The following is a 19,538-nucleotide window of genomic DNA, read 5'->3' as shown; positions in this document are numbered from 1 at the left end:
TTAGAGACATACCCAAAGCATTTATGAAGACAGGAAAAATACATTATTTGAGAGCCAGCCTTATGTCCTAATATAAAAATTGTAATAACTACACAAGAAATAATGCCATTTGTGTAGAGCTTCACAGTCCATAAACAACATATCTTATTCTACTCACCACAACCATGTGCAGTAAGTGGGAAAGGTATTATTCACATTTCACAGATGAAGCAACAAAGCTGATAATGAATTAAATGAATTGGGACCTTGGTCTTTTGATTCTATAGCAAAGTGAAATTTCTGCTTTATAATTCTATCACAATGATTAGGACAAAAACCTGCTTTCTCTTTAAATAAAAAGAATGCATATTTTATGATTCACCAAAACCAAAATTCTTTAAGGAAAAAAGCTTTAAAACTCAATGCATTTATTAACTCTTGGCAGTTGAAAATTAATTTATATCTGTACATAAGACAGGCATAAACAACCTGAAGAAGCAATTAAACTTTTAAGATTTTTTAAATCTATCTTTCTTCATCAAAGACCTGCATTTTTATTCAGAAGGCAAGGGAACGTAGAGTGTCATTATAGTACCATTTGGAAAGGTATCTAAATGGTGAAAAAGACGTCTAACATACTTGTCTCCAGCAGCCCCTTGGCACTATGTATTTATCAAGAGGTAGTTTGAGACATTTTGATGAAACCATGGTCATCTCACAAAGAGCTAACAGTATCTTTATTTTCATCTCACTTTACATGAGTAACTGTAAAGACAGATATAAAGACTGACACATACTGAATGTTCATAGCTAAACACAGGCAAAAAGTTACCTACACTTTGTCAAGATAGGATGGTCTCTTTTTTCGAGGAGTCAGCAACACCGTCACAAAGACAGCAATGATGAAAAGGGCAAGGACAGCTCCAATTATAGCTCCGGCTATGGCTATGGAAGAGGTCTGCTTAAATGGACCATCTGAAAAGTAACAAAAATTAGGCTTTTCAAACAATTTTGAAGAGTTATTGAATTTGCATACTCTAATTTCCACAATGTACAGACTATTTGATTGAAGTATGTTATACAACATCAAACTTAGAGGACCACAAACTTAATTTACTATTTTTTTAGCATTATGCTAACAGCCTCCTTGCTTTTACGATGTCGCCTTAGCACTCCAGTTTTGCTTTTTTCAAGTTATGTAAAGAATAACCCCAATCAGATATCAATGAGTGAATCTATTCTCTATGGGTAAAGAATGTCTGGAGGAGAAAAGATAAAGAAAAGGAAGAAAACTTTTAAGTTCTTACTCTAAAAGGAGATAAAACAACAACAAAAAATTTTCAGTATTCTTTGATAGAGTTAACCAACAATATACACATTTACCACTTTTATTCTATTTAAATATAAAAGAAATTCTATTAAAGAAACCAAAAACCTTCAAGAGGCGAAATGTTAATAATAAAATCCCTGACTTAACAGTCAAAAAGTGACATCGTAAAACATAAAAATTTTTAGATTAAAATAGTAGTTATAATTTCCTTGATTCATGCACATTAAATATAAAAGTACACTTAAGATAGTGTCTCTATTACAAAATTAAATCAAAATTCTTCCCTATCTCATGGCTATAGATACACTATGTCATTTCTGAATATCAATTTCTCTTTCCCAGGCTTCTCCACGAATTTTATAAGAAAAGATTTTAAGAACATATTTCACACAATTCTGAAAAATTAGGCCAACCTATTTGACTAACTCCCAAATAAAGGAATTTAGTGAAATTATAATTATATATTTGCAAACATAAGTATTATGAATTTCACAAAACCAGCAATCCTTAATATGTATTATTTTGACAATTTCAGCCACATTAACTCCAATAACTAAATTTTGTTACAAAGTATCTTTCTAACCAATAAGACATTTAAGATAACATCCTATAAATGAAGATACTGCAGTTCTAAAGTTAAAAAGGTCAATCAATTAGTAGTAAGGAACACAGAGCACAACAAAGCTGGGTTGGGGTAGGATAGAAGGGTTTTGGGGTCACCTAATGCTGACTCTCCTTTTGGATTCCCTATTTGGTAATAAAAAGCTCTTAGTTTTCAGTTAAACTGACACTCACATACACTCTCAATTACAATTACTGTTAGGATCCAAATGTGGCAAATTTAAATGGAATTAAAGCACTATTAGTTTCAAAATGTTTCACCTACTCACTATGTATTTCTATATAAATACATATTTATACTTTCCAACTGTTTTTTTGAAGTTGTTAAAATGTGAGTCATGTGGTACTTTAGATTGCTAAAAATAATGTTTTCTATTATAAAAATTTCTTTACCAAACTAAAAATCCTAGGTTTACTAATGGGTCATTTTATTATCAGTTTCATTATAGACTAAAAATCTTACACCAGAGTGCTAAATAATCCATTTCAATAACTTTTCAAACACTGAATATAAAACCAGTAAAATATACATTTTTAATATAACCCGCTCAGTCATTCCAAATGTTTTCCTCATTTGCTAATACAAGCAAATCTGGTTTAATCTTCCTGCTGTTGCCCATTTCTCTACTCCCCACTACCTCCATCTGAATATATGCTAGATGAGAAAAAGACTTGTAACCTAAGCCAAATATTACTCTGCCGTTGTAAATATGAAAGAGATCTGTAATGACTCAGGGGTAATCATCTACAATATTACTTTGCCCACCATGAAATTATAGCTTTGTATTGTCTTTAACACTAGGCAGTTGAAAACTATTAAGGTTATGTGACCAAGCTTATTTGACCGAGGTCATATGTCTCATTATTGGTACAAATAAAATATCTCGATGTGTCAAGTATGCTTCCTATTTTACATTAGTTGTTCTAAAGTTTTCCTTTTAATGGAAATTTTTCTTTTGCTAAGGGATAAAGCAGCCCTATGATTTTTGTCCAAGTATACAGAATTTAAACTTGAGTGTTCTTGTTTGGATGATAATGGCAAAGTTAATACTATAGTCATACTTCTAAAATCATTTTTCAAAACCTCAGGTTACTTTTAATATAATTAGTCCAAATTAAGATTCTTAATGTCATCAAATCTCACATCTCCTTCAAGAAAGCTTTTCATTTAATCTTAACAATAGTACATTTGGTGGTGCTTTATAAATAACAAAACATAATCATAAACTTTTAATATTCCAAAGTAATTCCTGACTCTGAATATATACTATTTTCAATATCCTAAAGTAATTTTCAAGTCTAAATAGATACAATTTTCTCAACATTTAAATTATGGTCTACTTAACCAAATTCTCTCCCATTAGTCTTATCATTTCTAGCTCTTGGATTCTTTAACTGAGAATTGACTGTATGTATACCATGACACTTCTTATCTTAATTTGGGCATGTTTATTTCACCTCGGTAGATTCACTTTTTAAAATTTATTTTTATTATGGCAACATTGGTTAATGAAATCCAGTAAGTTTCGGGTGTACAATTCAAAAGGCAGGCATATATATATATTGCATTGTGTTCACTGCCCATAGACTTCTGTCGATTCATTCTTTATATTTATAGTCTTTTATGCACACCTCTTATTAGTATTAGAACAGGTTAGAAAGTACTGAAATGCACAACTGGAAGAAAAGTTATCTCTTACCAATTGGATAATCTACTCTATATAGGTAAGTTGATATGTCAAATACATATAAACATGTGGGATATGTTTCATATTTCCTTTTCTGACTCTTCTAATTGAGAAAAAATAATATATTTAAGGGTATTAACAGGTGAACATTAGTATGAAATGCGAAAGAAGAGATAAAATTTCTTACATTAGAGTCAAAGAATTTTGGTGAAAATTGAGAATTTAGCCCCAACACTGCCTCCTCCACATCCATGCCCACACAATCTATATCTATTCCAAAAAAATCACTACAATGGAAAAAAAAATTAAGTATGCAAACATATAAAAATGTGGCATTTTAAAACATTAAGCTAGATTATTGAGTGAATGACATGAAGTATCATTATCATCACCTAAGGAGATGGTCTAAATCTAATTATATGTGTACAATAAGCAAAACACAAAAAGACAAAAGTGTTAAAATATTTAGCATTAAAGGACTGGTGTATTTCTCAAAAGAATAGCTTCCTGTTATTATAGCAGCTATATTAACCCATATACATTGGGAATTCACCTCCAAAAACAGAAAAATAGTATTCCCCAATACAACAAAAGAATACTGCCCATAATTAAAAATATCATGCATATGTCTTATGAGGAAAATATTCAAAAATCAGTTACAAAGCATACCAAAAAATTTAATACAGTTATAACTTTCATTACTTTTTGAAAAAAACATATATATATAATTTTAAATTGAATTAAAGTTTGACTTTATTACTCTGACACAAATAAAAAATGTGAAAGCTATTCAAACATGTGCTACAAAATTCACATCTGAAACTGAGGGATGACAATATTTTTAAAAATTATAAATACTATTCTATACACTAAAATACTTTACGGCAATTTGCTAAAACCATGTAAAATGGTGAGTATAGAAATCTGCAGTTCCTTTTCACACTTACATTCAAATAGCAAGTCCTAACAAGAAAACATTAAGTTCATCTTTTTCCTTCTTGATTCCCTTCACCAAAACTTCAGTGATGTCATCACAAATCACAAGGTAATGTGATACCCTACAGACTTATCTTCCCACATTTTAGTTGCACTCATAATACATATCGCTGTATTGCCAAATTTTCTGCATAATCCCATTCTTTTATTTTTCAATAGTTCCTTTTAATGCTTATCCTTTCAATATGACATTTAAGTCTTTATATCCACCCAAATATTTATTTCACTACATTTTAATAAAAGTCCTCTATTTGGGTCAGGTCAGTCTCCTCAGCATTTCATACAAGTTACCTATAGTAACCTAAAACATGACAGGCCTTATGCTAAGTGCTAGAAACACAGGATGTTTTACGTAGCTCCTGTCCTCACAATAGAACAAAATCCCTAAAGTGGAGTGTCACAGAATCCATAAATCTATTTTCTAACGAAGTTAGAAAAAGAGATTATCACATCTAAAATAAGTAGGGGGACAGGACATTTAATAAAAATAAATGTTGTACTAGTATATAATACATGGATAGCACTCATTTGGTCCATTTGTCAGATGTTCACCTGTCACACAGGGTATCCATAATATCCTATGGGAAATGTGGAGTGGAATAGTTCCAGAATTAAGCTGAATAGTTACACCTTCTCTTAGTTGTTCTCTCTTAGCAGAGGGAGCATCCTGTGACAAATTGTGATGAGAGCTCAGCCGAATAACTTATCTAGACTTAACCAATAGTCAAAATGTAAAGGAAGAGTGACATGGGTGCCCTGTAACAGGTGAACATCTGATACATGGACCAAGTGAGACTAATAGTGCTAATTCATGTTATATACTAGTAACCATTTATTCCTAATAAACATCATTCCTGCAAAGAATTGGCAAAAGATAACACCCATAATATAGGCACAAATAAACAACAACACCCAAAAACTGTCAACGCAAATATGTTACTCTTAATACACAAATTTTATCAGTTACATTCTGGCATGGCAATCTAATCAGATATGACAAATCAACCAAAAAAATCAATTTTATTAGACCAAATAAAATAGAAATTTACATTCCCTCTTAACAGTAAACCTCACACTAAACCCATTGTGCCGAAATATTAGCTAATGTGAGGGGTGATGATATTATTGCACATAGCATGACAATGAAAATACAAACATCTTGAACATGAAGACAAGCTCTAAAATCAGCAGTTGGAATGAAAACCATTGAGGTCCCCAACAATATACTTCTTTCATTTCAATCTACTATTTTTTTGAGAGGTAGCATTTTAGCTATCAGACCTAAAAACCAAGTATTAGAGTATATTGAACATGGAATCACACCTTTGAACCACTGAATCAAAAAATATAAAACCAAGATTAGAAAAATAAATGAAGCACATTCAATCATGTATTTTTTACATTATTTTTTACCACATTTTATTAAAATGCTTTAGTGAAAAAAAAGTTAACTTTTAAAATGAAGCACATTGTTTCCCCAAATATTGCATTAGTGAAAAAATTAATATTTTAAAATATTTCATCAGATATCAAAATTTCCATTTTTGAATATCTTATAATGCAGAGCAAATTTCTATAGTAGCACATATAATTTATAAACTTATACATATAAATATATATGCTAATTTTTGGCCAACAGAAAGAAGTTTGAGACCACTGATCTAGAGAAGATAGGTAAAAACTAAAATAATGAAGTTATGATAGATATGTTGATATAAAAGAATATGGGCAGCAGTTATTAATTCTAAAGGGGAAAGTTTCATAAAGCTATCATTTAAACAGAACCTTGAAAATGGATGGATTTCCCAATGTGGAAAAGGGAAGAAAGAGATTTCATAAAGACAGCGGCATGGACATCATTATTCATCATCAAAGAACATGGTATGGTAAAAGAATAGTTAATAGACCTAGATATTAAGTAGATTCCCTGTTAGGCTTTGAGCATCAAATGGCTGCTAATAGCAAAAGAAAAGCAGGCATTATGTGCCTTCTGATAGAAGTAATCTTGCCCCGCAAATTAAACTTTAATCTTATCAAAGCTCTAGATCTGTCAATTATATAGAAAATAAAGAGGTGCAATTGGTACAATCCAAACTAGGAAATTGTAGGACAAACGAAGTCATTCTTTCAAAAAATTGCAAGGGGAAAATGAGGGAATAGAGAGATTGGCATGTGGAGATTAAAAGACAGTTCCACCAAGTACAATGCATGGGTCATATGTGCATACTAATTAAATCTGCAAAAATATGTGATTAGGTATTTGAACTCTCACTGGATACTTGATATTAAGAAATTTTCTGGTGTAATACTGAATCTGTGGTTACTTTTTCTAAGTGTTCCTTTTAGAAAAAGGAACTACATACTGATATATTTACAGATTAACTAATGGCAGGAGGGATTACATGGGTAGTTTAAATCAAACAAGACTGACCATGAATTGATCATTTGAAGTAGGTACATGAAGGTTCACTGCATTATTTTATCCTACTTTTGTATAACTTTACATAAAAAAATATTTTTTAAAAAGGGAGGCTAAGGCCTCTATATCTAGTTACCTCTGGCTTTTAAATCAAACCATCCTTTAAAGTCTAGGTTTTCCCTGAGATATTTCTATGAATTAGGTATCATGTCTATATAGAAATATTATGCATTTAAGCAAATTAGTATTTTAAAGTTATTCTCTTAAAGTCACTTTCACTCTGCATCATCCATAGCACCCATCCAGAATAAACAGCAGCTATTAACTAAAAGGCATACCAAAATTAAATCGAGTTTTATCCATATGAATTGAAATGAACATGGTAACTATCACCAAAGTTCAAGAAAATAAATGACCTCTGAGGGTATATACAGAAAAATCTTTTCTAATCAATATTTGGTTTCTAGCTCTTGATGGAAATTTATCACTACCAAAAAAAAAAAATGTACGACTTACTGGAATAGAAAACAGAAAGCATTTTAAAAACATAGAAAAATTTTATACTGTGTACACTATTACAAAGATTCTTGCATACATGAATTTTTGATAGAGAAATAAAACCTAATTCAGAAAACAAATCTAATTCAGTCAAAATGTATGTTATTAAAAAAACTGCTGCTTGTTCTAAAATAAAGTTTAGAAAAAAATGTATTATAATTTTAAACATCAGGTCATCAGTTAGAAAACAGGAAGGTGATTACAATTAGAAACAATGGCATTTCAAACCAAAGTAGCTCACAAGCAATAAGTGAAAAACACTAAATGTCAACTTATATAATAATCTTATGAAATGTGTTAATTCCAAACTGAAAGTCAGTCTATAAAATGTGACTTATCTCAAAGTCACATCGTAAACATTTAAAGACTGCTAGAGCCAGGAAACAAGATAATTCATAATTCTGGAGAATGTTATTCACGATGTATAAACATGAGATGGAAATTAAATAATTAAAAGCAAAGTTTATAATAGCTAACATACCAACTTAAATGTTCCCTTGAACTGAACTGAACTTAACTGATATAGCCTTATTTGGGAAAAGAAACAAAACAGGTGTTTAAATCTCACAAAACATCATTAAAGGGAAACGAAGTTACACACACACACACACACCCCTCTCTCACTCCAGCAAATATAATAAGGACAAAGAAGGTAATACAGAGCCATAGGCTTGTTATAGAAATGTGCCTCTAAAGAATTAAAAAATAACTTTTAAAGATTTGTTGCATGGCTATTGGGCCTATCATCTAATAAGTAACTTGGAAAAAAAAAATGAAGAAAAAAATTACTGGTACAAATTAAAATTCGATCAAACCCAATACACCAAAAATTGAGAAAGAAACTTCTTTTGGATGATACTTTTCTAATCAACAAATAAATAGAAAAAACAATCTTTAATTCATTCCCCTATTAGAATTAAAAATTCAATTTGGGCACTTCTTTTCTTGTATTTTACATTGATTACTTCTACATATCACAACTTTTTACTTGTTCATATATTTTGTTTTTGTAGAAGTTACCAAAACCCACTCAAATTAGATGTTTTTACATATAAATTTCTACATTAATCTGTTTTTACACTTATACATTGTACTTCCTAGAGCCCCTTATGCTGAACATTTAGCCAGCATTATCTTTATAAAACTTTCCTATCTATGACTATCAGAAGCAATTTTAAATAAGTAGAGCTTACTACTGAAAACCTTAATCGTTTTAGACTTATCAAATAGAAACTTTTTAGGCACATGGTAAAATACTAAATCTTTCAACTATAAAGTACTTCTCAAACATCACTTTCTAAAGTTAACCCTAAGCCTATTAAAGTTTCAATGTATTTTAATAAAAATGGCAGGAAAAAATAAGAGCTGCATTTAACTCCATTATATTATTGAAATATTTTAACCAGTGTGAAAGAAAAAGCTAAAATGAATACAAAAATAAAATACCAATTCAAAAACTATGAAATAAATAAATATAAACATGGCCAAAATTCTTTCATCTTTTCTGAGAGGATTTTCATATATTCTTATCAATTAGCTGTGTACATCACTGATATTCAAACATTAATTTAACAAGTGTTTATTTTATACAACTATTCATGTTTATAAACAAGTCTCTATGTAAACATACATAAAGCTCAAATAAACAGTGTAATGCTTCAGAAAGTCTTAAGCATCAGTATCAGAGTCTTAAAATTTTGAAATCTTTTAGCTTGCCAAATAATTTGGATTAAGAATACAGAATATATCAAATACTCACTTGCAGTTTTCCATGTCACCCTCTCCAGCCAAACACAAAGCAACACACACACACACACAAAACCCTAACTGCACAATGGCCACAATATAATAGGAAGTTCATAATCACCAGATATTTTTATTTTTGAATTGCAGGTTTTGAAATACATTGCTAATTCCCTTCAAATTATACTCAAGTTGAGATTGTCAGTACTGTAAATGTGATTGCTCAGATTCATATAGCATTGCAAATCATTGTTTTAAAGATGAAATTTTGTTTTAAAAAGCCACAAATTTACATTTTCCATGGTAAGAAACTTTAGATCCATCTTTCCTGTAGCCTTATCACTGTTGATTAAAAAAAAAAAAAGTCACTTCAATCACACAGTACTAATCAAGAAAGTTTTTCTTCCAATGACTTGGACCAAAGAGTCTTAAAATTTGTGTATCAATGGTTAATTATACTTAAAACCAGATATTTTAAACAAGGTTTCAGTAAACTTAACTGTATCCTTAACTGACAGCACAGCCTTATATTAAGTGTTTGAGAAGAAATATAAAGTAGGTTTTTAATTTCCAGAATATACTGCTAGTTAAAATAAAGAAAACTGGGTTATAATCATTTAGAATAAAACCTTCACTACTTGCAAAATTGTATGAACATGTTGTAACTTTGCATTATAAAACCTTTTTTTTAGATTTGACAAGAATTGGAAGGACAGTAATTGGGAGGGTAAAAAACATACCTGCTTTGCTTTTTTATTAACAAAATATTTATTTAATTTATGATTCTCCTACTAACTTCCACTTCAAATCCCTGGCAAAATACCTAAGGCAATTCTATACAGTCCTTTTTTCAAATGAATCAACAGACAAATGTATTCTTTGGGCTTCAAAGTAGTTGTTATTACAGGACTCCATTGTGAAAGCAATTTACCTCACAAAGAAAATCCACATCTGAAGATTTAGGTAACAATTTTTTCCCAAGATACATGATTTCTGGAAAGAATATACTTAATGAATTATGTAACAAAAATGAAACAATAAAAAACCTCATGATGTTTCCAGTTTTAATTGGAAAAAACAAAAATCTTGAAATACATACAGTTAGGAGAAAAAAAGAGATGGTTTGCCAGTATCCATCAGCAAGTGTTAAGTGACTGGTTCTATAACTCAGATTTTTCTTGTTAAATCTCAAATTTCCAAGTTTATTCTAATTTTTTTTCTGTATATTTACCCGTCTGAACAACATCAATATCAAATGACTAAAATAACATGGTCTAGAATATTCTTTGTATAGATTCTTGGCTGAAATATCTCATTTCTAAAACTGGCATGCCAATGATAGTTTACCCATATTTATCCATACACTGAAATACCCTCTCTGTATTATATTTAACTGTGTCCCATCTTTTCATTATTATTCTTATATTCAAAACATAAAGCATTAAAACAAAACTATTACCTACTGTACCAAAATCCATGTTCACATAACTACATAAGAATTATCCTCCAGAGATGAAAAACATTATAATAATTATGGTGTTTAAAAGGCATGTTTTTATTACGCCTGTATGTATTTTGGACAAAAATATTGAGCAGCTAATTATGTTCTTCCACACATCGCGTTCACTGAGTTTACTACCACAGCTTTAGTGCAACAAAATATCTTTGAAAAGCCACTCTACAGTAATTACAGAAAGGCTCATTAAAATGCAGAGGTAAAGATTTCATTTGTATAGAAACTTAGAAAATAATGTTTGAAAAGAAAAGTGTTTTATCAGGCTGAATTTTTTTTATATACTAAAAATATATATATAAACATTTCTTGAATTAGTTTTACAGTCAATTTTGATGTCTCATGTAGTGGTGATAAATTTTGAGAGGTATATGACTGATAAAACATTATACTTGAGATTATAATCTTAGATAAACTTTTAATACACAATGCCAAGTTATTTCCTTTTTTTAATTTTTATATAAAAAAGTCATACATTTTATGTTGACATTTCTTCTTACCTGTGTGCCTCAGACCAATAAAGTACTCTGCATTAAAATTTAAATCTTGAGACAGTAGTACAGCATTGAAAAAAAATTGTAAAGCAGCTCAGATACATTGAACCCAGATTTTACATTTTCATTTGTCAAATTAGAATATAAAAAGTAAGCTTGAAAATCAAGTTGAAAAAGCTTATTCTTCCTCAAGAAAAAGTATGAACAATCTGAAAATGATCAACTAGTATGAATGAAACATTGTACATAGTTAAGTCACATTTAGTGGTTGCTAAACATACCACTCCCTCCTGGAAATTACGGAACCATCTACATGTGAAACTAAGTCATCTTCATTTTCATCATAATGTTCATCACTGACGAACTTCATTCCCATTTTTAGATCTTCGTAATAATCCATTGGTCTTTCAAACCTACTGAGATTTTCTACATTGTTCCACTGCGTTTTTTCAGGCTCTTCTAAATAGTCTTTCCGTATTAGATTGTTCACTGGATTTTTGTTTTCTTTTTTTACACTGTCTGGGTAAGAATCAAGCTCATCTTGTTGAAGAACATCTATTTGTGATTCTTTTTGCATATCTGATGGTGGAATGTAGTTCTTGGCAAAGTAATCTCCACGAAACGTCCGTCTTCTCCTATAGCAGAATATTCCAGCCAAAACACTTACAAGTATTACGAAGAGAGCCCCACCCACTACACTAGCAATGATTGTACCAATTGTATCATCCTTAATTGTTGCCAAAGTTGACAATGGGAAGGGCAATTTTTTGGGTTCTGTTGCTAGATCCTCGATGTCAGCAGTTGAGGGATGCCACTGAATTGTAGGCTGAAGGGTGGTAGTAGTAGGAGGATCTAATGGAAACAGTAAAGATAGACAAGACACAGAAAGGCAAAGAATGTCAATGAAGGCTGATTCAGCAGCAAGTTGAAAAGACAGAACAGTTAATGAATAATATAATATATTCATAGTAACAATAGTTTTTCATTCTTAGATTTAAAATTAGAATGTCATGGTACTTATATTTTTAAAAAATAACAAAACTGACACTTAGTCAGTCACCAATAAAGTAAAAGGAATTAAAAATTATCTCTGGTGTAAACCTTAAATTATGCTATTCCAAAATTAAGCATGATATTGTACTCAAAGAAATACACTGTGTGTTTGTGTGTGTGTGTGTGTATGTGTGTGTGTGTGTTTTAAAGGAAGAGCATTACTTAAGTGTCCTATGTACAGCTGGCTTAAGAATTATCATACCAAAAAATTAAAATAATTCAAATGTACACTTTCTTAGCCAGTATCACAAGGAAATAAATGAAATAATGGAAAATTAAAGTATGTTTTCTTAATATCCATTTTTATTTAATATAGTTTTTTTGTAAGATATGAATTTATCTATAAAAGAATGAAAAACTATAGAATCTTGGTAAGTGGCCACAGTATAAGCTGTTGGTTTAATAATTCTCTCAAAAATATTTTTCTTAAATAAAGAGAATTCTTCAATTTTTAAAGAGGACATATGTAGTATATATCATTATTTAGTAATTAAAAAAATAAAAAGCATGTTTAAACAGTGTTCACCAAATGGGCTATTATCAAATGAGACTAATAGACAATGACAAAGTAAAAACATGTTATAAACTATAAAATATTATAAAAATGTCATCATCATGTCTATACCTCATGGGTAAAATATGTGAACATTTAGGAAATTGAGGGACTTCAACCAAATCTGCAAAATTTAATGTGACATTACTTTAGGATGTAGTCTCAAAAAGAGTAGCTAATATTTTAGAGAGAACATTCTAATATTTAAATATTAGATGCAAATGGTCCTGTGCACTGCAATTAGATTACAGAGTAAATAGCCATTAATATTAAAAAGCAACTAAACGTAAACAGTAAAAATTAAAGATTGGTTAATTATCAATTAAGTGGTATTTGTAGGTCATGTTACACAAAACTCTAGAGTTTGAAGAACAAATGAGGTAAAAATCTTGAATTTCTTCACTGATAAAAATAAGTGACTCAAATGGTAATCTCCTATAATTAAATTTTAAATGAGTGGTATTGATACAGCTTTTGAAAAATGATTGTTAGAAGAGTACTAAATCTACATGGGGTAAGTTATTCTAAAATTACAAGCTAAAGAAAAATACTTACAGAAACGGGTTTCATCACGGAATGCCATATGTACAGAACGTGGTAAAAATTTAGCAAGTACAGTATAAAATTTAATAAGTACAGTACAACTAATTTCCTATGAGTTTAAACCAATATAATAGGCAATCCTGTAAAGCATCTTGAAGTGAATATTAGTTATCATACTATATGCAAGTGAGTCAAAGGAAGAGTTTTAATTTGTGAGAATATGTTCACTAGCTGAACAAATTTAATGAAAAAAAAAAGTTGTGGAATTGTAGGATCATTTCTATTATTATAGTAAAACCTCATATAATTCAACTTCACAGAATCAAGATATTTAAAAAATAGACTGAAAATTAATAATTTATAAGACAACTCATGTATTTTCTGAGGGGGAGAAGACTAATGAAAAAGTCAAATTTTAAGTGTTAAATGTCATCTTTACAGAGAGCCCCAAAGGAAAAGTATTACGATAAACTTGCATTGGCATGTTTAAACAAAAGTACAAATCACCTAAGTAATTATTTATAATCTACACATTTTTGTGTACATAAAATTTTAAGTTTTTAATAGCTCCTAATGAAATGCTATTTTTCTCAGAACACTGTATACAAATGAGTTCTCAAAAAGTATGATATATAACTAAACATTTTTGCCAAGTGTCCTAAAAGAAAAAAATCACTGACATTTCTATTTGCAATATTCTTTATGCAAACACAGATGGATATCTGCCTAAGAAAGAATTAACAAAATACACCTTTCAGAAAATCTAACTAAAAAAAGAGTATCCTCAAAAAAACCTATTTAAAATTCTTATTATTTGTCAGCAAGAAACTTTTTAATTTACCACCCTCTCCTCAACCAGTGTTAAACATAGCATAGCCTCAATATTAATATGATTCTATGAAAGAGGGACTACTGTTAATACTTTTTTTTGTATTTTAAGCAATGGATGTATGACAGTGCATATAAGACATTTATTCATGTTTTCTAATGCCTTCCCTCATCTAAGATAATTACAGCGAGAATCCCAATTTGTGTAAGGAGGCAGGGCTAGTATTTTGTAATCACTAACAGCTGCTTATTTATCATGATTTAAAATCTTTCCCCACAACATTCCTTGATTTTTCAGTTAGACATTTTTTTTTAATATTCTTTGCTGGACATGTGATAAATGAGCATATAACAAATGTAATGAACTAGTAGAATGAATTCTCCACACCTAAATAAAGAACTTCTTAAGTTTCTTTTTCAAATTAATGATTTCTGCCAATTAAGAAAATAGTCCAGTAATACCGCTGTAGCTTTAAAGTATATTTTAGCATTTAAAAATTAAAGTATATTTTAAAAAATTAAATTGAGCTTTTTCTTTTAGACTTTATATGAATTGTCTAAATAAACAAAATCTATGAATTTTAAAGTTCAAAGATTGCAAAGAATGTGTGGATTCTTAAGTTTGATAATGTCTGGATCCTAAAATCAGTATGGTTTGAAAGTCAAGATTTGCATAGGAATATGCCTTGAGTTTTAGTTATGAGGGAACTTATGAGATATATAACATTTTGGTTCCTGTTCTCAAAGAGAAGAGGTAATGGGAAGAATGAGCCAAAAACAACTAGAAAAACACAATTTTAAGCAGTCAATATTGAACAAAGTGCCACTGTACTCCCATGAGTAATAACTGAAGTCAAATATTACAATCTTGAATCACTGCTTGTCCAAAATCTTATGCTTCTCAATGTGGGAAAATGTATAATAAAATTATGAACAATTTCTCTCAGGGCTGCTAACACTACTCTGTTCTGAGTAGAACTTTTAGTTTCTGGTCATCAGATACATTCTTTTTACAAGTATTTAAAAAAATCATTTCTGAAATTTTTAAATATCAATTTTAATAGAGGTAAAAAAATTTTCCTGGAGCAAAAAGGGGTACGTATAACTTACAATGAAAAAGATTAAATGTCTGATCATTTACTCCATGTGAATTATGACCTTTTATTCTGATAAAAAACCTACTAGGCTTTACTAGTCATTTTAGAAAGGCAATATTTTACCTAAGATATTTGCTCCAAGAAGCTTCAGAGGAGTTAACTAAACTTAGTATAGTATACTGCATTAAAGACTCTGAAAAGTAAAATCTAATTCTTGGTGATTACTTGAAGAAAACCATTTCATATAATACTATCTTTTTCTAAAGTCCTTAGTAGTAATTAATGGTGATTTTTCAAATTTACTCAAAATGATTTCCCTTCTCATAAGACTTAGTAGAGGATGATCAAAAATGTGTAAAGTTTATCACTAGTGTTACATTAGATACCTTGTCAAAGAAAATAGGTTACATAAAAGTCAATTTGGGATTTTAAATATTTTCCTGATTGTGTTCTTCTCAAATTTATTCATCCATGCAACAAAAGTTTACTGAACACCAGTATGTGCTAAATATTACTGTAGATAATGAGACTATAGTAGTGATTAAAGCAGATAAAAATCTTGCCCTCTTAGGATTTGTGTTCTAGTTGGGATAAAGAGAGACAAGAATATAAGTAAAGTATGTAGTGTCATATGGCAACAAGTATGGTAAAGAAAAATAAGGCAGAGAGGGAAGACAGAACATAGGAATGAGAAGAGAGAAGTTTCAGTTTTAAATATAGTCATGAAAGTAATATTTGAGCGAAGACCTAAAGGAAAAGAGAAAAAGAGCTATGAGGATATTTGATGAGCACTCAAGGCTGTTCAAACAGCAAATGCAAAGACTATGAGGAAGAAATATTCCTGTTGTTTGCAAAGAACATCAAGAAGGCGTGTGAATGAAATCAAGTGAGCAAGGGATATAATAAGAGATGAGGTCAGAGAGATAATCTAGAACGTGTACAGAATCATAAGTCACTGTAAAGATTTCATTTTCACTGTAAGTAAAATGGGAAGTCCACGGAAGGTTTGGATGAGAGGAGTGACATGATCTGACATGCCCTTTAAAAGGATCATTCTGGCTGTTTATTTGATAACTGATTGAAAGTATGAAGATTAAATGGCTGTTCTAATAGTGAAGTAAGAGCTGATGGCTTAAACCAGAATATTAGAAGTGGAGAACTGGTAAGGTTTTGTGTATAACATAATGGGAGAGCTGACATCAATTTATTAATGAATTGGGTGGGGTATGAGAAAAAAATCATAATCAAGGGTAAGTATTAAGGATTATACTCTCAGAAAATGTAAGGGTGGAGTCACTGATAACTGAAAGGAAAAAGACTATTGGAGGAAGAGGTTTAGTGGCAAGGGGCAAGAGAAAAATCAGGATCTTCGTTTTGAATGTGAAATTATAAATGCCTATTTATACTTCTACATAGGATTAATGATCATAAACAGGCAGTTGGACGCACAAGTCAGGGATACTAGGGAAGTGGATCCAGGATGCCAAAAGACGTGAATTTAGGATATCGCCAATGGAATCAGTATATATAAGAATGCCCAAATTAAATCTGGATATTTAAACGACATAATTATAACACATTGAGCCTAAGATTTACAAGTAATATCCCATATCAAATTTTGTACAACAGAAACAAAAAGTAAGCAATTCTTAAGTAAATACATTTTAAATATGAATTTCCTGGTCAGGGAAAAAACGGCATGGTTGGTTGATAGAGGCTTTGTTCATCCCTCTTGTGACCATATCAAAGTTGAGACAGAAACACAGAGCAAATAGCAATCAGAGTCATCTGGGATCTAGATGAACAGAAGCCCTATAACTAGGGAGAGAAATAAGCAATCAACCTGCAATGGTAGAAGGTAAGAGTGGGCAAAGATGCAAGGCTGCCCCGTCCTGAGCAGTTAAGTGGGACAGAGGCTACTGCAGCTGCAGCTGGATGTCTCTTAAAGGGGCCATGTCTGGGGGCCGACTTTCGCAGTGACAGACTTGCTCGCTCTGAGTATCAGCACCAGGTTGACTGCTTAGGGGCCACCAGGGACTCATAGAGGGATACTGAGGTGTTGGAGCAAGGGCCAGAGGCAAGGCTTTCTCCCAGGCAGAAGTGCTGGCAGTACCCATTGCCCCTCTGTTGAGCCCTCACCCATCCCATTGTGCAGACATAGCGCCACCATAGGTCACTGAGCATGGAGGATTCCCTGAAACTCTGCCTCCCCCAACCTGGGTGGTCCCGCCCAAGCCACAAACAGCTGTATCCTCAGCAAGTCAGATGATTCTAGCAGAGCCAACTCCAAGACTCACACTGGAGGCAGCTGGCCTTGATTTGTGGTGTGACCTCTTGAGGCAACTATAAGCACAGCATCTGTGGATTGCTTGCTGAATTTTAACAGGTGGCCCCAGAGGAGCACAAGCTGGGGCTAAACTTGGCCTGTAGCCAAACCCCTCTCAGGACTGTGCCACTGGACACCTACTACACAAAGCCATACTAATAAGACTGCAAGACTTAGGAGCTTTACTTAGTACATAGAAACAGAAACAGAAACACAGCCAAAAAAGCAGCCAAAATGGGAAGACAGAGAAGCAGAAACCATATGAAAGAACAGAGATCCAATAATAACGGAGTCAAGCAATCTCGCAGATGCAAAGTTCAAAACACTGGTTATAAAGATGCTCAATGAACTTAAGGGAAGTGTAGATGAATTCAGTGAGAACTTTAACAAAGAGATAAAAAACATAAAAATGGAAATGGAAATTATAAAAACCAAGTCGGAAATGCAGAATACATTATCTGAGATGGACAGTATATCAGAGCGAATCAACAGAGTGGATAAACTACCAAGTGAACAAACTGCCAATACAGAGGACAGGGAAGCCAAGAGCACTCAATCAGAACAGCAAGAAAAAAGAAGCCAAGACTATAATAATAAGAAGCCTATGGGACAAAATTAAATGAAGAAACATCTGGGTCATAGGAGTACCTGAAGAGGAACAAGAATTTGAAGAGCTATTTGGAAAAATAATGATGGAAAACTTCTCTCACCGGGTGAAGGAAATAGACATACAACCCCAGGAAGCTCAGAGTCCCAAAAAAGATGAACACAAAGAGATGAACCCATACCAAGACACATTATAATTAAAATTCCAAAGGTTAAATACAAAGAGAGAATCTTAAAAGCAGCAAGAGAAAAGCAGTTAGTTACCTACAAGGGAGCTCCCATAGGACTGGCAGTTGATTTCTTAAAAGAAATTATACAGGACAGAAGGGCTTGACACAAAATATTCAATGTGATGAAAACCCAAGATCTACAACCAAGAGTACTTTATCCAGCAAAGCCATCATTTAGAGTCGAAGGACAGATAAAGAACCTCCCAGACAAAAATAAGCTAAAAGAATTTATCAACATCAAGCCATTATCATAGGAAATGTTGAAGAGACTTAAGAAGAAAACATGTATCAAAAACATGAATAAAGAATGGTAATAACTACATTCATATCAACAACTACCTCAAATAGAAAAGAATTAAGGACTCCAACCAAAAGATAAGGTGGTTGAATGGATAAGAAAACAAGACCCCTACACATGCTGCCTACAAGAGACTCACTTCAGATTAAGACACACGCAGACTAAAAGGAAGGGGATGGAAAAAGATATTGCCTCGATGGACCTAGAGGGTATTGCACTGAAGGAAGTAAGTCAGATAGAGAACAACAAATACCACAATGACAAAAAGAGAAAATCATAGATACAGAGAATATTTTGAGGGCTACTAGATGGGACGGGGGTTGGGGGGACAGTGATAAAGGGCAAAGGGATTAAGAAGTACAAATGGATAGTTACAAAATAGACATGGAGATAGATATAAAGTGTAGCATAGGGAAAATAGTTAACAATGTTGTAATTAATACCTAAGGGGGAAGAAGGGGAATTGATTTAGTGGGGTCATCACTCTGTGAGTTATATAGACCTCTAATCACTACACTGTACAACTGAAACTAATATATTATTGTATGCCAACTATAATTAAAAAAAACTCACTGAATTGTACAATGTAAATATGAGCAACAAATTGCCTATTATATTCTAATAAAGCCAGGGAAAAAAAGAAATAGGCCAATGTAAGTCATA

The 19,538-nt window shown here is 31.5% G+C and overlaps 1 protein-coding gene across 5 annotated transcripts in view; it reads right to left on the bottom strand.

Moving 5' to 3' along the window:
* NECTIN3 (nectin cell adhesion molecule 3) overlaps positions 1 to 19,538 on the bottom strand; it is a 101,776-nt gene that overhangs the window by 36,090 nt on the left and 46,148 nt on the right. For 4 of the 5 annotated variants that reach the window (XM_039856816.1, XM_039856819.1, XM_039856817.1 and 1 more), the window contains exon 6: positions 816 to 954. In XM_039856816.1, the coding sequence (XP_039712750.1) occupies positions 816 to 954 (139 nt within the window). Of the gene's footprint in view, positions 1 to 815; positions 955 to 9,154; positions 12,194 to 19,538 lie in introns of those variants that run through there. The other variant, XM_039856815.1, reaches the window with a different exon arrangement.

The sequence above is a fragment of the Pteropus medius genome, unplaced genomic scaffold, assembly GCF_902729225.1.
Source record: "Pteropus medius unplaced genomic scaffold, Ma_sr-lr_union100, whole genome shotgun sequence".
NCBI lineage: Eukaryota > Metazoa > Chordata > Mammalia > Chiroptera > Pteropodidae > Pteropus > Pteropus medius.
Note: the sequence above shows the minus strand (reverse complement) of the source record. Positions and strands in the feature narration are given on the sequence as shown.